The sequence below is a fragment of the Tachysurus fulvidraco genome, chromosome 21 (assembly GCF_022655615.1).
Source record: "Tachysurus fulvidraco isolate hzauxx_2018 chromosome 21, HZAU_PFXX_2.0, whole genome shotgun sequence".
In the NCBI taxonomy this organism is placed as follows: Eukaryota; Metazoa; Chordata; class Actinopteri; order Siluriformes; family Bagridae; genus Tachysurus; species Tachysurus fulvidraco.
In genome coordinates this window covers 5,384,836-5,400,664 of record NC_062538.1, presented here as the reverse complement: position 1 = coordinate 5,400,664, position 15,829 = coordinate 5,384,836, and the positions used below count along the sequence as shown (strand labels likewise).

Here is a 15,829-nt window from a genome sequence, read left to right as displayed (position 1 = left end):
TTGCTATCAAACAAGTTCTTGGTTGCCAATGAGCATTTGTAAAGTAGTCCTACTTTTAAAAATGGGCATTTGGCATAAATCTGTCCTGTCCACTAAAAAATATATTATAATAATAATAATAATAGGTATAATAAATCTGAGCAATTATAGTGCAGCGTGATTTTTCTCCTATGGACCTCTAGTTATTCCCTATTTTGACTATAAGGTGCATTAATTAATTGTTCTGTGTCACTAATTGAGTCAGTTAGCATGAAAGAAAAGAAAAGCATGCAAATCATTGAAAATAATTGAAACATTGGCTTATATTTGACTCTTTTTTTTTAATATTGTAAAGAGGTAATGAGTATTTCAGTGGATTTAAAAAAATTCTGAATAAAGAGTTCATGACTTTTTTGAATGTGATATATTCAGAGTTTTACTCATGATGGGTCATGATAAGATCCTAATATGGTGTCTTATCTAAAGCATTTAAAAGATTTAGTCCAAAACCGTTTCCCTTATAATTAGTAGAGAAACCACGCGGTTCATATATTTGTTTTGACGAAATGTGCAGTTTTGGAGTCATACACCGAGAACTGAGTTTCTGAATTTTCTTTTTTTGGTTCGCATCTTCTTAAGCGTCTGTTGATTCTTTTAGTACCTAAAAAGAATCTTATCGCACATTGTCCTTTTGTGTTGTGAATGTGGTTCAGACTAATACACTGCTAGGATCCATTTGCACATGCCTGACTGGTTTTTGTTGCCACTGAAATAGCCATTTTAGCATTCCTGTGATACATTTTAAGATGCTCTCATAAAGCCTCTGCATTTGTCAGGTCATTATTACAAAACACGGGCCATGTTTCCATCTGCTGTGTTTGTTCATTGGTGCTGTGGGCCACATAAGATTTGTGAGCAATACACAATTTGCTTTAGATTGTAAACAAATCAAGAGAGTGTGTTTCATTTTTATTACAGGAAGCAACATACACTAGTTAGACATCGATCTCTCCTTGAGATATGACTTCTCAGCTTTTATTGAGCCGTCTAATGCACATTTGTTTACTGAAAGTCATCAGACTTGCTGGCTAGTGCTCTGTTATGAAGATACAGGCAACTGGTACATTTTATAGATCAACTGTTCAATTCCTTTGTAAGTTTAATTATAAACAGTATTTCACAATATACTCATGGAGCATTTTATTAGAAGAACCTGTACACCCTCTCCTTTATGCAGTCATCTAGTCATGCAGAAATGTTCCACCAGGTTTGGGTGATGTTCACATTCACAGTTCACTGTTGGTACCAGACAGGCTGATTTGAGTAATTCGATAACTGCTGATTTCCTAGGAATGTCACACACAACAGTCTCAACACAATACAGACATGAGAGAGAACAGAGGTGTCAGAAAGGCTACAGTAACTTATATAATCACTCTGTGCTATTGTGGTGAGCAGAAAAGCATCTCAGTATGTACAACACGTCAGAACTTGAAGTGGGTGAGCTACAACCGCCAAGGATATAACAAAGCTTTACAAAAGGTATAGCACAACAACATTGATGCTAAAGAGAAACATGGCAAGATACCTACTGTAGATCTGTCCTCTGGATTTATAAAAGCTGTAGATAAGGCCATGGGATCTCTTCGATATGACTGATAAGGATCTACCTGTCTTTAATTTGTCTTCAGCTGGACTTCCAATGGCAGGTTCATATTCAGAATACTAATGGATTTTGCAGATTTTCTAAAGAGCTAGTAGCCTTAAGTCAGTTGTGCTTCAAGACCAGACATCATTTTTCCAATCTTCAGCTGTCTAGTTTGGGTGAGCCTGTGCCCACTGTGGCCTTAGTTTCCAGTTCTGGGCTAACAGTAGTAGACCCTGCTGTGGTCTTCCGTTGTTGAAGCCGTTGTTGAAGCCCATCTGCCTCAAATCGTTTGAAGGGTTATTTCTTCTGAGATGCTTTTCTGATCTTCACATTTGTAAAGTGTTTACCTGAGATAACAGTGCTTTCCTGTTCCATTGCTTAGGACCTGATTTTATGAATTGTGCTGCTGCCACATGGTTAGTTCATTGGCTAACTGAGCAAGTGTTGGGGCAAGTCATGGCCTATTGGTTAGAGAGTCTGACTTGTAATACTAAGGTTGTGGGTTCGAGTCTCGGGCCGGCCACGACTGAGGTGCCCTTGAGCAAGGCATCGAACCCCCCAACTGCTCCCCGGGCGCCGCAGCATAAATGGCTGCCCACTGCTCTGGGTGTGTGTTCACAGTGTGTGTGTGTGTGCGCACTTTGGATGGGTCAAATGCAGAGAACAAATTCTGAGTATGGGTCACCGTACTTAGCTGTACGTCACGTCAATCACGTCTGACTTGTAATACTAAGGTTGTGGGTTTGAGTCTCGGGCCGGCCACGACTGAAGTGATTTCTGAGAACTTGGGCTGGGTATTAGAATAGAAAGGGAGAGAATACTGTGAGGTGTTGAGTGCAGGAATTTCATGGAGCCTAGTGAAGCTTCATATGTGGTCTTTCTCTCGAACATCAGTTATTTCCTAACTCCATTAAGCTAATAGCTTTGATTTTGTTGAAACGTTAGTGATCAATATCACTTTAGAAATTTAGCAAACTGTGGCAAATCTCAGCACTGCTGAAGCCACATTTAAGATCATAAACAAAATCAATTGTGCAGCCCTAAATTAATGTAATGCAGTGAAGATCTCTTCCTAAATATAACTTTGAAAAAGCTTGTAAGTGTGAACCAGAGAAACATCTGCTTCTTTCTCACATCTATTATTATAACAATGCTTCTGTGGAATAGCTATGAATGTTAAGTTTGTTTTAATAATCATATCTGTGAGCACTAGAGGACTCTGCATGTGTTAATTTGTTGTATAAGACTTCTTTGCATGAAACTACAGAGAGAAGAATGAAGATTGTAGCTGTGCTGAAGAGCCCTGTTCTAAATTCCAGCGTGCTAATGCAAACTACGTCTTTCCGATGCCATTTTCCTCGAATCTGTGCCTGCCTGAGATCAGGCGTTTTTTACCGTCCTTGCTCAGAATCAGCAGAAACAGCCAGGATGAAAATAAGTTGGATGTGCTCGTTGGGTTCTCAGTCCACTGAGCTGCAGCCATAGATGATTTATGGTCGTCCGATATGCAGGGCCTACTGTCAAGCGCTAACCCGGAGTCGCCACTCTCTGTGCTCTGAATATGAGATGAAGTGCCTTTGGGGAAGGAGTGTTTTGCCTGTGGCACGACTGCAGAGCTGCACTGGTATGAGTTAAGGAAACCGCCAGGGCAAACTACAAGGTGACTTGCCATTTCCTTGTAGAAACTGAAAAGTTGTAGCAAAGTCAGTGCAGAAGCTTATAGACAAGTCGATTTGACACGCTTTTACAGGGGAGTGTTTGTCAGTACTGCACTTGGTTTATATAGTGAAGCAATTCAAACATTCCATTTATTTTCTCAAACATTATTTATTGTTTATGTCTTTTGAAATTGCACCTGTATCTGGAACCTTGAGTTTTCAAGGGTTCTAAAAAACACACACACATACACACACAGTCTCTTTTTCCTTTGAGAATGTATAGAATGTGTTTTTATTTATGCTAGGTCAACAGTGTGTGTGTGTGTGTGTGTGTGTGTGTGTGTGTGTGTGTGTGTGTGTGTGTGTGTGTGTGTGTGTGTGTGTGTGTGTATGACTCTAACCTCCCCAGTGCCTATCCCCAGCCACTCTTATGCCTACGCAATGTCAGTGACAGCAACATTAATGATAGCTGTGTTGTCAGTTGACCTGAACTCATCCTACACTTTCAGGCTAGACTCAACCCAGGATATATCTTCAGGCTCAGATTCCGATACAAGACGTTGCTACATTTCTCCTATAAATTCCAACATTTGTACCAGTTTGATTTGCATTAGCTATGTGTTATGTGGGATGTCATAGCTCAGTGGTTAAGGTGTTGGACTACTGATCAGAAGGTCATGAGTTCAAATCCCATGGAACTGCCACTGCTGGGCCCCTGATCAAAGCCCTTAACCCTCAATTGCTCAGCTGTATAAATGAGAGAAATGTAAGTCGCTCTGGATAAGAGCGTCTACCAAATGCCGTAAATGTTATTACTATTAATTAGTTATTAGTTAATCGAGGATCTAAATTTGCTATAAAAGATGCAGTGGAGCATATCTCAACCGTGTTAAGTGCAGATCCATCACCACTGTTCTCAAGAACTTGGATCTTACACTGGAATTATTAAGGATCACACACTGTTGTTTAAACCAGGACAATTATTTTCCTAACTCCAGCTTTTAAATTCTATATCCTGTAAGATTTTATGTAAGATCGAGCTAAAAAAAACATCTTATGAGAAATAAAACTGATCTCAATAATAGAATGTATGACTGGAGCCTAAAGAGCATTTCTCCCAGTGTTGTAGCTTAGAACAAATGAAATGAGAACGAAGCCAATTACCGTTAGTTTGGTGCTCTTGAGCACAGCACAGTCCATCGGTATGCGTGATGCAGAATGACGAGAAACGTGAGAGTATAACGTGGCATACAGCTTAGACACAAGAAGAAGATGAAGAAGAGAATCAAATGGGGAACACACCAAGAATACAAATCCAGGCTCTGTCCCACTTTTTCTATATTCAGCTGCTTGCGATGTAAAGGGAAGCGTTTCATTACAACCCCGCATCAGCCACCTGAGTCCTGCTCAGTGCTCTCTAGCTCCAGTGCTCCACCTTCAGGAAGACTTGAATCATCATCATCATCAGTGAAGGTCTTCATGGTGTAGGTTCTGCACAGGAACACCATAAAAAAAAGGGTACTGGGAAATGTTCCAGATACCTACTGGTTTAATGACTATTTTAGAAATGTTGGGAGCTTTTGAATATCTGCTGAATGTCATGGAATGTAATCAGTGTAATTCTAGCTATTTTAAACCTTTCGCATACTAGCTTGAGGAAGGGGGTTGGGGCAGAACTAATGAGAGAGCCTTGGCTGTCCAGGCTATCTTTGGGCACTGATTAAGTGTGAAGGTCATATGCTGTGACACCTATTAACATGCAGTGTTTGTGAGCAAACAGGCAGGTGAGCTTGGTGGGTGCTCACAACGAGCTGCCTGGCTAAATGTCAGCCTCTCTGGGCAACCCTCGACCATGAACTGGAAAGATATATTTGTCTTTAATCAGTGCTATCTCCGTGTTCCACACCAGACAGCTGTCTCTTATCAGATAGCCTCAGAAACATCCCATTATTAACATCAGCATCTTTCATCATTATAATCTTACCTCTTGGCTTTGACACAAAAAGTAGGACAGCCTGTTTCAAAGGATGGGAGGCTTCTTCAGAAGGAGAACAGAGAAGATGAATGCTTGTCAGACTCTTAAATGCAGACCCTATGCTGCAAGACATAATATGGCCCTGTAAAAAAAAAATGACAATTGAAATGTCTCTTTTTCTCTTTTTTCTTCCATCGGTATCTTTATTTAATTTTTTTCTTTTTTGAAAAGAATGTCATGCTTCTGTCTTGCACCAGTTATATTCTCTCATATCTTTTATATATTTAAGAACAGTTACAATAGAGACATTTCAAACAGTTTTACCCACATGAGCACCCACAAAAAGGAATTCCTTAAAACGAAAAAGGTTCCCAAAAATAATGGCGAGCCGCTAAATTGAAAGGAATCCATGGCAAATAGCTGAATGTAACTGTAGCAAAGACTGTCACATCGCGTTAGCCGTTTCTTATATTCACGCTGATTATTTCAGTCAGATTAGTTGCTAGTAGCCTAATGAATGTTATTGTCCTTCCAGAAATCTGCAATCTATTTTCTGCCAAACAACATCAACTTTAGAGTTCAAATCAGAAGAATGGGTGTTCTGGATTATTAAATCAGAGCTGTGCTGACTTTAAGAATGAGTTCAGATTACAGAGAGGAGAGTAAAGATAAGGGCATTTAAAGATACAGCATTTGTGTCTGAAATACCCCCATTCAATAGTTAGAATTCATTCTCTATAGGGCTTTAATGGTGCTTCAAAGCAATTTCACAACCACTTGTAACATTAATAGGAAATTCAAGGGCATGTTAAGTATCCCTAGAGATGCTCTGAGAGCAATAAACATAGAATGCATATGAAAGCCCACCCATATGCATCTGATCTTGAAATGAGATATGTAATATTAATATTAGTGTTTTTGAAATGTCTGAAAACTTTAGCAGCCGCGGTTTATACTGACAGAGAAAAGGGCTGGCGTATTTTTTATTCATGCTATTCTTGTGGTGTAAGAGAAATGAAAGATTGCTTATCCCTCCATTTTTCTGGGCTGGGACTCTTTCATTTCCCCAAACAGCTAAAAATATTATTTACATTTAATTAATAAAGTCATTAATGTACACAGGTGCACTATATGGAAGAAAAAGTTTGTGGACACCTGAGTATTAAATACCCATTACACAACCAGAAATATAGATTAGGCAGAAATATAGAGTTGTTTTCACTTTGCTGCTGTAAGAGCCGCTACTCTTCTGGGAAAGCTTTAGATTTTGGAAATTGACTTTTGTGTCCATTCATTCAAATGAACCCAAGATTTTAGGCACTGATGTCCAGTATGAAGGTGACATTCCAGTTCTTCCCAGGGCTCTGATAAGACTAGTCAATAATATCTTTCATTCCAACCTTGTAATGTCTTTATGGAGCTCAGTTTGTTCATAGAGGCGTTTTCATGCAGGAACTACGGTGGCCGAGAAGTGCAAAACAAATGAACAAATCCGAAAACACATTAACAAATCCGAAAACACAACGACAAGCCAGACAACCCGGAAACGGTAGGTATCGTTTTTGAATGGAAACTTACCGATCATTGGACAAGACGCCTTGCCTTGGGGCAAGGCGTGGCCTAATGGTTAGAGAGTCTGACTCGTAATCCTAAGGTTGTGGGTTCGAGTCTCGGGCCGGCCATGACTGAGGTGCCCTTGAGCAAGGCACCGAACCCCCCAACTGCTCCCCAGGCGCTGCAGCATAAACGGCTGCCCACTGCTCCGGCTGTGTGTTCACTGCTGTGTGTGTGCACTTTGGATGGGTCAAATGCAGAGAACGAATTCTGGGTATGGGTCACCATACTTAGCCGTATGTCACGTCACTCAAGAAATACAGGTATGGAATCGTATGTGTAATGTGTAAAGTTCTCCATTTAAATATAAGAAAATAACAAAATTGATCCACAGTAATCCACATTAAGGACAATACATTTTGTACACTTTTACACACATTCCAACTTTCCCAGTGGCAGACTGTTGTACCGCCTGTATACCTTGAGTGACAGGTGTCTTGTCCAATGATTGGTACGTGTTTCAATCACAAATTATACCAACTTCTTCCGGGTTATCTGAATTGTTGTTGTGTTTTCGGATTCGTTAATGTGTTTTGCATTTCTCGGCCACCGTATGGAACACGTACATTCTAGACAATTTTGTGCTTCCAACATCGTGGAAACATTTTAGGGAACAACATTTTGTGTGACATGGTCAGGTGCTTATACATACATTTGGCTAGATAGAGTATCTCTAGGTCTGCCAGGGTTCGCTGTGTTTACTTCATTTCTTGCTTTAGCATGTACTCCTCCACTTCCAATCAGCAGCCCACCAGCTGAGCAGGCAGATGTGTGACAGCAAGCAAGTAACCGTGGGCTGAAAGAATTTTGTTCATAGTGGAGAGGAGTTGACTTCATAGCAGGGACAAAGCCCTGTGGGTTCTGCAGGCTAGATTTAACCTTGGTCCAGATAATGGAAAGACACAGAGTATTAGTAGTATTCACTGGGCACCTAATGCAACTGTCATACATCAAAGTTAAAACATCATTTACCCTAAAAAATGAGGACTATTTGAACAGACTTCGGGCTGCTCTGACATCGAATCAAGACCTTTTTGCAACTTAATTGTGAATATACAGTAGCAGGAGTATCTCTGAAGAGTCAGGGAATATCTAAGGATTGAAGGAGACTGGAGTGTTTTCCGTTGACCTAATCTTGACCTTGAACTGTTTCGTATAATGACCACGATTCCTGGAACATGTTTAATGTATGACACCTGCATTTATCCACAAACTAGCATGCATTCAGCAAACTGTACGAGATATTTGTGAACAAGGCAGTACGTTTCAGCATGCAGCACGATGTGGAAGTAGCAAATGTGAAGGTTAATAAAAGGTTTGTTGTTCTTCGTTGTTACTTATATCAGACGCTCCACTTCTAACTCTCCACTTGTGTATGAGGAAAAGTGGTGTGGAGACATTCTGCTGTGCTATTATGCCACAGTTAGCACACCAGTACCAAAGTAGAGGTTTTCATAATGCTAGATGAGAAGATTAAATGTTCTGTAAAGCTGGCATTTGACCACTAAGCAACTGCCCATTTCAAGTTTTCAGCAAAGTACCAAAGTACTGGGCATGTGGTAGCCTAGTGGTTAAGGTGTTAAGGCTACCAATCGGAAGGTTGTGAGTTCGATCCCAGGTCCATCAAGCTGCCACTGTTGGGCCCCTGTGCAAGGCCCTCAGCTGTATAAAAATTAGATAATGTAAGTCACTCTGGATAAGGGCGTCTGCTAAATCTTGAGTAAATGTAAATGTACTTTCTCTGGAGAAGGAACAAAAAAAGTCATGCTTCCTCAAAAATACACTCAAAATTCCTTGGTTGCTGATAAGGTTCCTGCAAAAGAAATTCAGCTTCAGAGAAATTGTATGGAATCCAGATGTCTAGAATTGAGTGTATAACTATAGTTCATCAATTATTATAAACTACACTGGTTGTTTCCACTAAATGGCTCCTTGTGTATAGAGACGAAGCCAAACAAACCCAATTTGGATTGTTGAATGTCAGCAGTGATTGAAAAGAGCATGTGTGCAGGACGCTCATGATGCTCAAAAGCCCCCGGCCATCACCACAACCCAGACTGTCAGACTTGTTTTGCAGGATGTTTGGCATTTGGGGATTAGAGCTGGGTGTTTTGTACACTAGCCTGCAGGGACAGCCTGTTGACAGGCGATCTCTCCTCTGGCTCCTAGCACCGCCTGCTCGTTACCAGCTGCCCTGAAGAGATTACTCATTCTCCCCACACTTCCCTGGCTGTCGTCAAGAGCTCCGTGTCACACACTGGAGATCCACAAATCCTAAATCAGCTATACATCTAATAAGCGCTGATGTTCTTGGATATAATATTCCTCATCTGCAGGGCTGAATGGAGCTTCACCTCCACCTAACCTTACCACCACTGTAAGCCCGTTGATCCCTTGAAGTACTATTGTGTTGGGACACCGTTTGTCTGCTGACATCAATGAATATGAACTAGTATTAAAGTATAAGGTTGAGCTCATAAAGGATGGATGCAACATGAGGCTCTCTCTTGGGCAATAACCGAATTCAAAGCGAAATTTTGCTACTCTGGTGTTGAACAGAAATGATTTCCTTGCTCTTAGCAGTGTGTGGCATGTTTCAGCAGATGGCTAATGAGTCGTCTACAAGTCAGATAGCAAGCCTATTGGAAGAGAGCCTGTCAGAGAGGAAGATAGACAGGCGGAAAGCAGGAAAGGAAGCAGAGGAGGCTGATAAGGTGCACATGGCACAATTCCATCCTCTGAGTGCCAGCAGATAGTATTAAGCACTACACCGGCACTCTCTCCGAAGCCAGATGAAGTATTCTGCCTCTAGAGACTTAAGTACACGTTTAAGAAAAAGGAGCCCTTAAGCTTTTTTCAGGAGGTGGGGAATAAATGGGTGATTTCGAATAGGGTTTCCCATTATTGTAGTTTCCTGCATAAACCCTTCAGATTACTAAATGAACCCATGTTTTCTGTGAGATGATTAACTACACTGAGTAATTGGCAGTGGTAAATAAGTGACATTGGATTTGGAAGGTCCTGAGCACTGACACGCTGCCGCTGCTGTTACCTTGAGCAAAGCTCTCAAACTATGACTGCTCAGTTGTACTGTTTCAAGAAATGTTGTTGTACAGTATGCATTGTGGTAGTCTCTCCACATGCCATTGCAATGTTGTATAGTTTTACTTAAACACTCATCTGTAATATTATGTCCACACTGGCAATGATATTGATTTTCTTATTTCTATGCAAAACCTGATTAGTGCATTGTTTTATTAGAGTCCTGGACAGCACACACCTATGTGAAAGAGTAGTTGCTAACAGAGATGTTTTCAAGTGTGATGCAAGTAAAATGCATTCCAAGTCAAGTCTCCAGTCTTTATCTTAGAGTCTAAGTCAAGTCTCAAGTCTTTTGCTTAGAGTCTATGTCAAGTCTTGAGTCTTTACCTAAGAGTCTGATGTCTGAGACTTGACTAAAATCGAGTCAAGTCAACTCGGTCAAGTCTCGAGTTTAAATCTTACAGTCCAAGTCTAAGAGTTTATGTCGAGTCTCAAGTCTGTAGCTTAGAGTCTTAGTCAAGTCTTGAGTCTTTAAGCTTTAGTCTTTAAGTCAGGTACTAGGTCTACAGAATCTACATGAGAAGAAACTGGGAACTTTATCTGTATTTTTATACATATACAGTAACAAAGGGAGGAAGTGCTAGAGTTGAAGTGTTTCATGAATAATCATGAATAATAACTATTATCTATTAAATAACTATAATCATGAATAATAGTCAGTGATTCAGCTGTCCGGAACCCTAGGGGAAGTTTATTCCACCACCTTAGTGCCAGAACAGAAAAGAGTCTTGTAGTATACTTACATATTACCCAGTGCTGGTAGATCTGATGGTGCCGGGTGCAGTGCGAGGAGTGATGAGGGCTTTGGGGTAAGAGATGAGGGCTGGTCCATTTTTGGCTTTGTAGGCAAGCATCAGTGTTTTGAATCTGAGGCGTGCAGCTACAGGAAGCCAGTTGTGGGATCGCAGCAGCCCATTTACAGAGGACAAATTGCATTCACAGGTAGACCTTTCAAGCTGTGCATTGCAGTAGTCCAGTCTTGAAATGACAAGAGATAAAGAGCAGGTTTTTTCATTCCTAATCTTCAACTAGCCCATTTTAGTGAGTCTGTCTTTACTGTAGCCAAAGCTTCCTGTTAGCTGACAGAAGATGATCAGACATGGAACCCAATGTGGCTGTTGAAGCCCATCCACCTAAAGCTTTTCTTTTTTTTTTGTCTGCATTTGTGTTGATGTATCCTTACTGTTGACTTGAACCAATCTATCCATTTTCCTCTAACCTCTCTCTCCAACAAGGCATTTTCACCCATTGAGCTGTCACTCCCTTGTTTTTTTTTTTTGTTTTTTTTTTGCCTTTCACACTATTCTGAGTAAACTCTAGAGATGGTTGTGCAGGAAAATCACAGGAGATCAGCAGATACAGAAATACTTAAACCAGCCCATCTGGTACAAACAATCATGCCAAACCACTGAGATCACTTTTTCTATGATTAAATAGTAAACATATAAATGAAATAATGAATTAAGAAAAGAATTAAATGAAATAAATACTGTCAGTTTGACTAAAATAAACGATAGATGTAAACATTTAGTTCTAATGTTGCCGAACATAGCAGGTAGGACAACCTTTGATAATTATTCCACGAATATGCAGTCGTAAATGTTAATATTTACAGATATGGAACAGAGGGATGTCTCGTTAACATCTGTAATATCACTTTGATAATAATGTAAACTAAACAAATCTGTCTGGTTATGTTCTCAGGTGTCTGATGAAGTTCCATGTTGTCAATACAGGGTCTTTAATTTTCTTCCCACACTCTTTACACATTGCAATCCTTCTGTTACCACGTATGGCGCTCCTGCTGAAGCTATGATGCGCTGCTCTGTTTACACTGGCGCTAGAAGGCGCATGCTGTGATGTATTACTAGATTGAGCAGGAGGGGGGGGCATTGCGGGGGAAGCCGTAACCCAAAATAAGTAAACAAACTAAAGCAAGAACACACGTGCAAATCAAATTATTTTTCTCTTACTATCGCACACAGTGTGTCTGGGGAATCAACAATAACTTATTGTTCACAAGCTACTAATAATAGTCATTAAGGACAATAAGCAAGTCAAGACTGGAGTTCATTTTTGTGCAAAGTAAATGTGATCTGGACAAGAATTGCAAACTCGGTTGTTTAGATCTGGTTGCTACACGTCCACAAGGGTCGAATGCAAGTGAGTGCGATTGCCGCTTGCTAGTGAGAACGGGGGTTAATGCATACTTTGCTATGAGTAATATCTCATAATCGCTTAAGTATTTAATTCAATTAGGAATGCAACGACACTGCTTACAAAAATTGTTTGGTGTTTGGAGTTGTTTGGCTCTGACAGTGTAGTGCTGCTAATTTACATGTATATTAATCCTCATCTGTATGGTAAAGAGTTGCGATTTAGACACTGATGCTTGTTATCCCTGTCCTTCAGTCTCCAGTACATCTTCTATATTCATCATATGTTGCATTTGATATTTGTCAGGCATCAGCATCTAAATGAGAAGCTGTCAGTTGAGACCAGAGAGAAGGAAGTCTATATCCGAAGTTGGAACGTGGTTGGAAGTTTGATCAGCTTGGCTCGGTTGTGTCCGGGTGGATAGATAGGGCAGGTTTGTGAACGCCAGCACTGGATATCTTCCCACCAGTTTCAGACTGTTGGATATAGCGGGTTATGAAAAGGCTGTAAAACAGCTGAGCTTTCTCTCTGTTTCTGCAGCTTGTCACATTAGCACTGCGACCTGCAATTCCCCAATGCAGCAGACGAGAACTAGCGCCATGGTGAACCCCGCCCCTGAGCTCACTGCCTCTCAGCAGCGTCACCCAGCGGCAGCCTTATTCACATACAGGCTGTTTCTGCTGGAGGCTGTAGATGAGTCTAATACAGAAACAGCAGGAATGTGCCTGAACTGATACATGTCAAAGAGATGCTGGTGAGGGGAGGAGAGGGAAAGTGAGCGATAGGGAAGGGTGATAAATGTAAAACATGGAGACACACTTCATTTCCCACCTACATTACATAGGGCATTGCTCCCCCAAGGGTGACTTAGTGCAGCATGACCGGGCAGACAGATGTTTCCCTTTCAAGTCCACATGTGACCTCGCAGCTTCCTTTGTACTTCCTAGCATTTTTTGTTCATTCTTTCTAAATGGAATTTTTTCACTTCTTTTACAGGAGCAAGGAAAAATCTGTGTCATCTTCAATGTGGGCACTGATGACATCACTATAGATGAGCCAGCAGTCGTCGTGAGCGATGGCAAATACCACGTAGTGCGCTTCACCCGCAGCGGGGGTAATGCCACCCTCCAGGTGGACAACCAACCCGTCATCGAGCGCTACCCAACAGGTAAAACCCTGCTGCTGGCCGCAAATAACAGACAGTAGGGGGGAACCTCCAACTTGAGAAGTGTGATATGTTGTTTGTGTTCTGGAGAGAGGCCAATACCATGCACAACTACGGGCACACAGTCAGAGAGAGAGAGAAAAAGATAAAGAGCGATGAGTGGCACAGCAAGTTTCAAAGACGCAATTATCACCTCTCAAAATAAACTTAGGAGGCTGGATTTTTGTCCTTCAAAATCTGACGAATGCCGTTTGAAGACTTTGGCACCAATTCGGAAGCGTATCGTCGGCCTACCCTCGTGCCAGAGTGCAAATTGATTTATAGTTGTGAATGCACGTCATTAGTTTTCATGCGTGCCATTTTTCCATCAGACACTTCCCAGGCTCTGACTCACCGAGTGGAAGGTCTAAATAACCACCTCATGAACAATCTAATAACAATTGCAAATTGACACATTTCGCTCCAAGGTGCCTCACTTAATACATTCGGCCCAGTATGAATTTGGACCCTTTACAGTAGGTAGCCAGCCAGATTTGCTTTGAGCAGCCTGAGGAGTGAATCTGCATTGCTTCTAATGCTGCTGCTGCTGCTGAATAACTTCCTCTAGACAAATTTGAAACCACAAAGCAGCCTTTCTTTTTTTTTTTTTTTTTTTTTTTTTTGCTGGCAACTAAAATGGCTAAACTGAGCTTGTCTTTTTAAAGGAAACTTCCACCCTGTAGCAAAAAAATTGTGTTTATTCTCAAATATTTGAGGTGTACTTAGAATAGGTGGCAATGTGAAAACATATTTGAAAAAAAAAAGGTGTCAGAATTTACAAGGCTGGTAACCGACTGCCATATATATATTATAATATATATATTATGGAATTTATTTATGTCTAATTATGTTCATGTCCAAAATGAAATAACTATTTTAAAGCTGAAAAAAAGATTCAATTTGATTCGTTTTAATACATTCGAACAAAACAGTTAAAAGAATTGGAGTGTTATCAACAGGTATGCGACTGGCATTGACGGGCGATCAACTTGGGACTAACTTGTTAATTAAAGAGGTTTTAACCTGAAAGGTCAATTCTAAAGGTCACAGATTTAATAAGAAAGATTGATATACAAGCCTTTTTGGTGGATTTTTTCCTTTAAAAAGAATCCCAGCTTAGTGAAGACTAAATAAACTCCACTCTGTAGCAGAAGCTGAAATTTGGAGCTGTAGCATTTCCTCTGCAGTGACCCACCCTTCTGCACTTAGCAGAGAAATGTAAGCAAAGCAAGCAATCTCTCTCTCTCTCTCTCTCTCTCTCTCTCTCTCTCTCTCTCTCTCTCTCTCTCTCTGCACTGTGTGCTCTGGGAGTCACATCCCTCTCATAGCTGATGTTCCACAGGAAGACATTTTCTCGGCCTATAATAACTGGTCCCACTCTCGCCCAATCCTCAATTTTCAATCCGTTCCCCGGATACACTGATACACACCAGACCTGCTGCCAGACATAAGGGCTTTCTTTATCACAACACAGCTCAGACAGTGAAAAACTATTTAAAAAGTACTCCAACAGGTTTCTCCAGGTTCTCTCATCTGCTTGTTTCCTGTCATCTCTGCAGAGTAAAGGCTGGGCTCGCAACTGCTACAGGTTGAACATCTCGGTTTGCCCGCTGTCAGATTCTCTATAAAGTCTGAAAGGGGAAGTGGTTTTATAGGCCCAGGACTAAGGTTGCTCTGAGTCTCCTGAGATGACACACTGCTTAAGGATGTGGAATTGTTCCTAAATCAGTCAAAAGCCATTTTACATGAGCTGTTCATATTTCTATTTTCCTCCTGAAGTGCTAAGCCGTGTCTGTGTGAAAACTGACTTGGCAGCGTTCAGCGTACGGCTGAGATTAGCACCCGTGGTTAATTCAGTTAATTAAAATGGAGGATTAGATAATGGTGTCTGATAGTAGATTTAAAGCTGTCTGTGGATAGACAGGCCCACTCGCATCTCTTTAACAGCTCTAGTGGAAATAAACGAAATATTTTTGTTGATACTTCGTTATCAAAACTCAGCATCCTTTATAGAAATGCATCAGTACAATGCAGGTTTCATTGGTTAGACCAGCTTTTCTACCTTTCTTTCCCCAGCTGCTTATTGATGGATACTTTTTTCTATTTCAAGTTTCCTTTGAAGGTTTTAGCAGAGAATTTGTCACACATGGGAGCTTCTAACAGGATTAAGGAAGCGGTAGTTTTCAGCCCCTTTCAGAGTGAATAGTGAGGAAGGATAGTACAAGAAGTTATGAGACGGTCAACGCGGTATGAACACGACACATTGTCCTGCCCATTACTGCTGACTGTTTCTTACATAATCAGTAGAAATAACACACCTTGAGTTGTTTTATTGAAATGCACATGATGAGGATATGGATTCAGATATGGACTGTTATTTGTCCGAACCAAAAGCCGATCGACTATATCAACCTATATGCATAATTTAAATACAAAGGCTTTTCATCTCTTTCTCTATGCTCTTACTCTGTGGTACTTGAAGGAGGAAGGTT

At 40.8% G+C, this 15,829-nt stretch overlaps 1 protein-coding gene across 7 annotated transcripts in view; it reads left to right on the top strand.

Moving 5' to 3' along the window:
- nrxn2a (neurexin 2a) overlaps positions 1 to 15,829 on the top strand; it is a 367,204-nt gene that overhangs the window by 334,407 nt on the left and 16,968 nt on the right. For all 7 annotated transcript variants that reach the window (XM_047805716.1, XM_047805715.1, XM_047805717.1 and 4 more), the window contains one exon: positions 13,130 to 13,301. In XM_047805716.1, the coding sequence (XP_047661672.1) occupies positions 13,130 to 13,301 (172 nt within the window). The remainder of the gene's footprint in view (positions 1 to 13,129; positions 13,302 to 15,829) is intronic.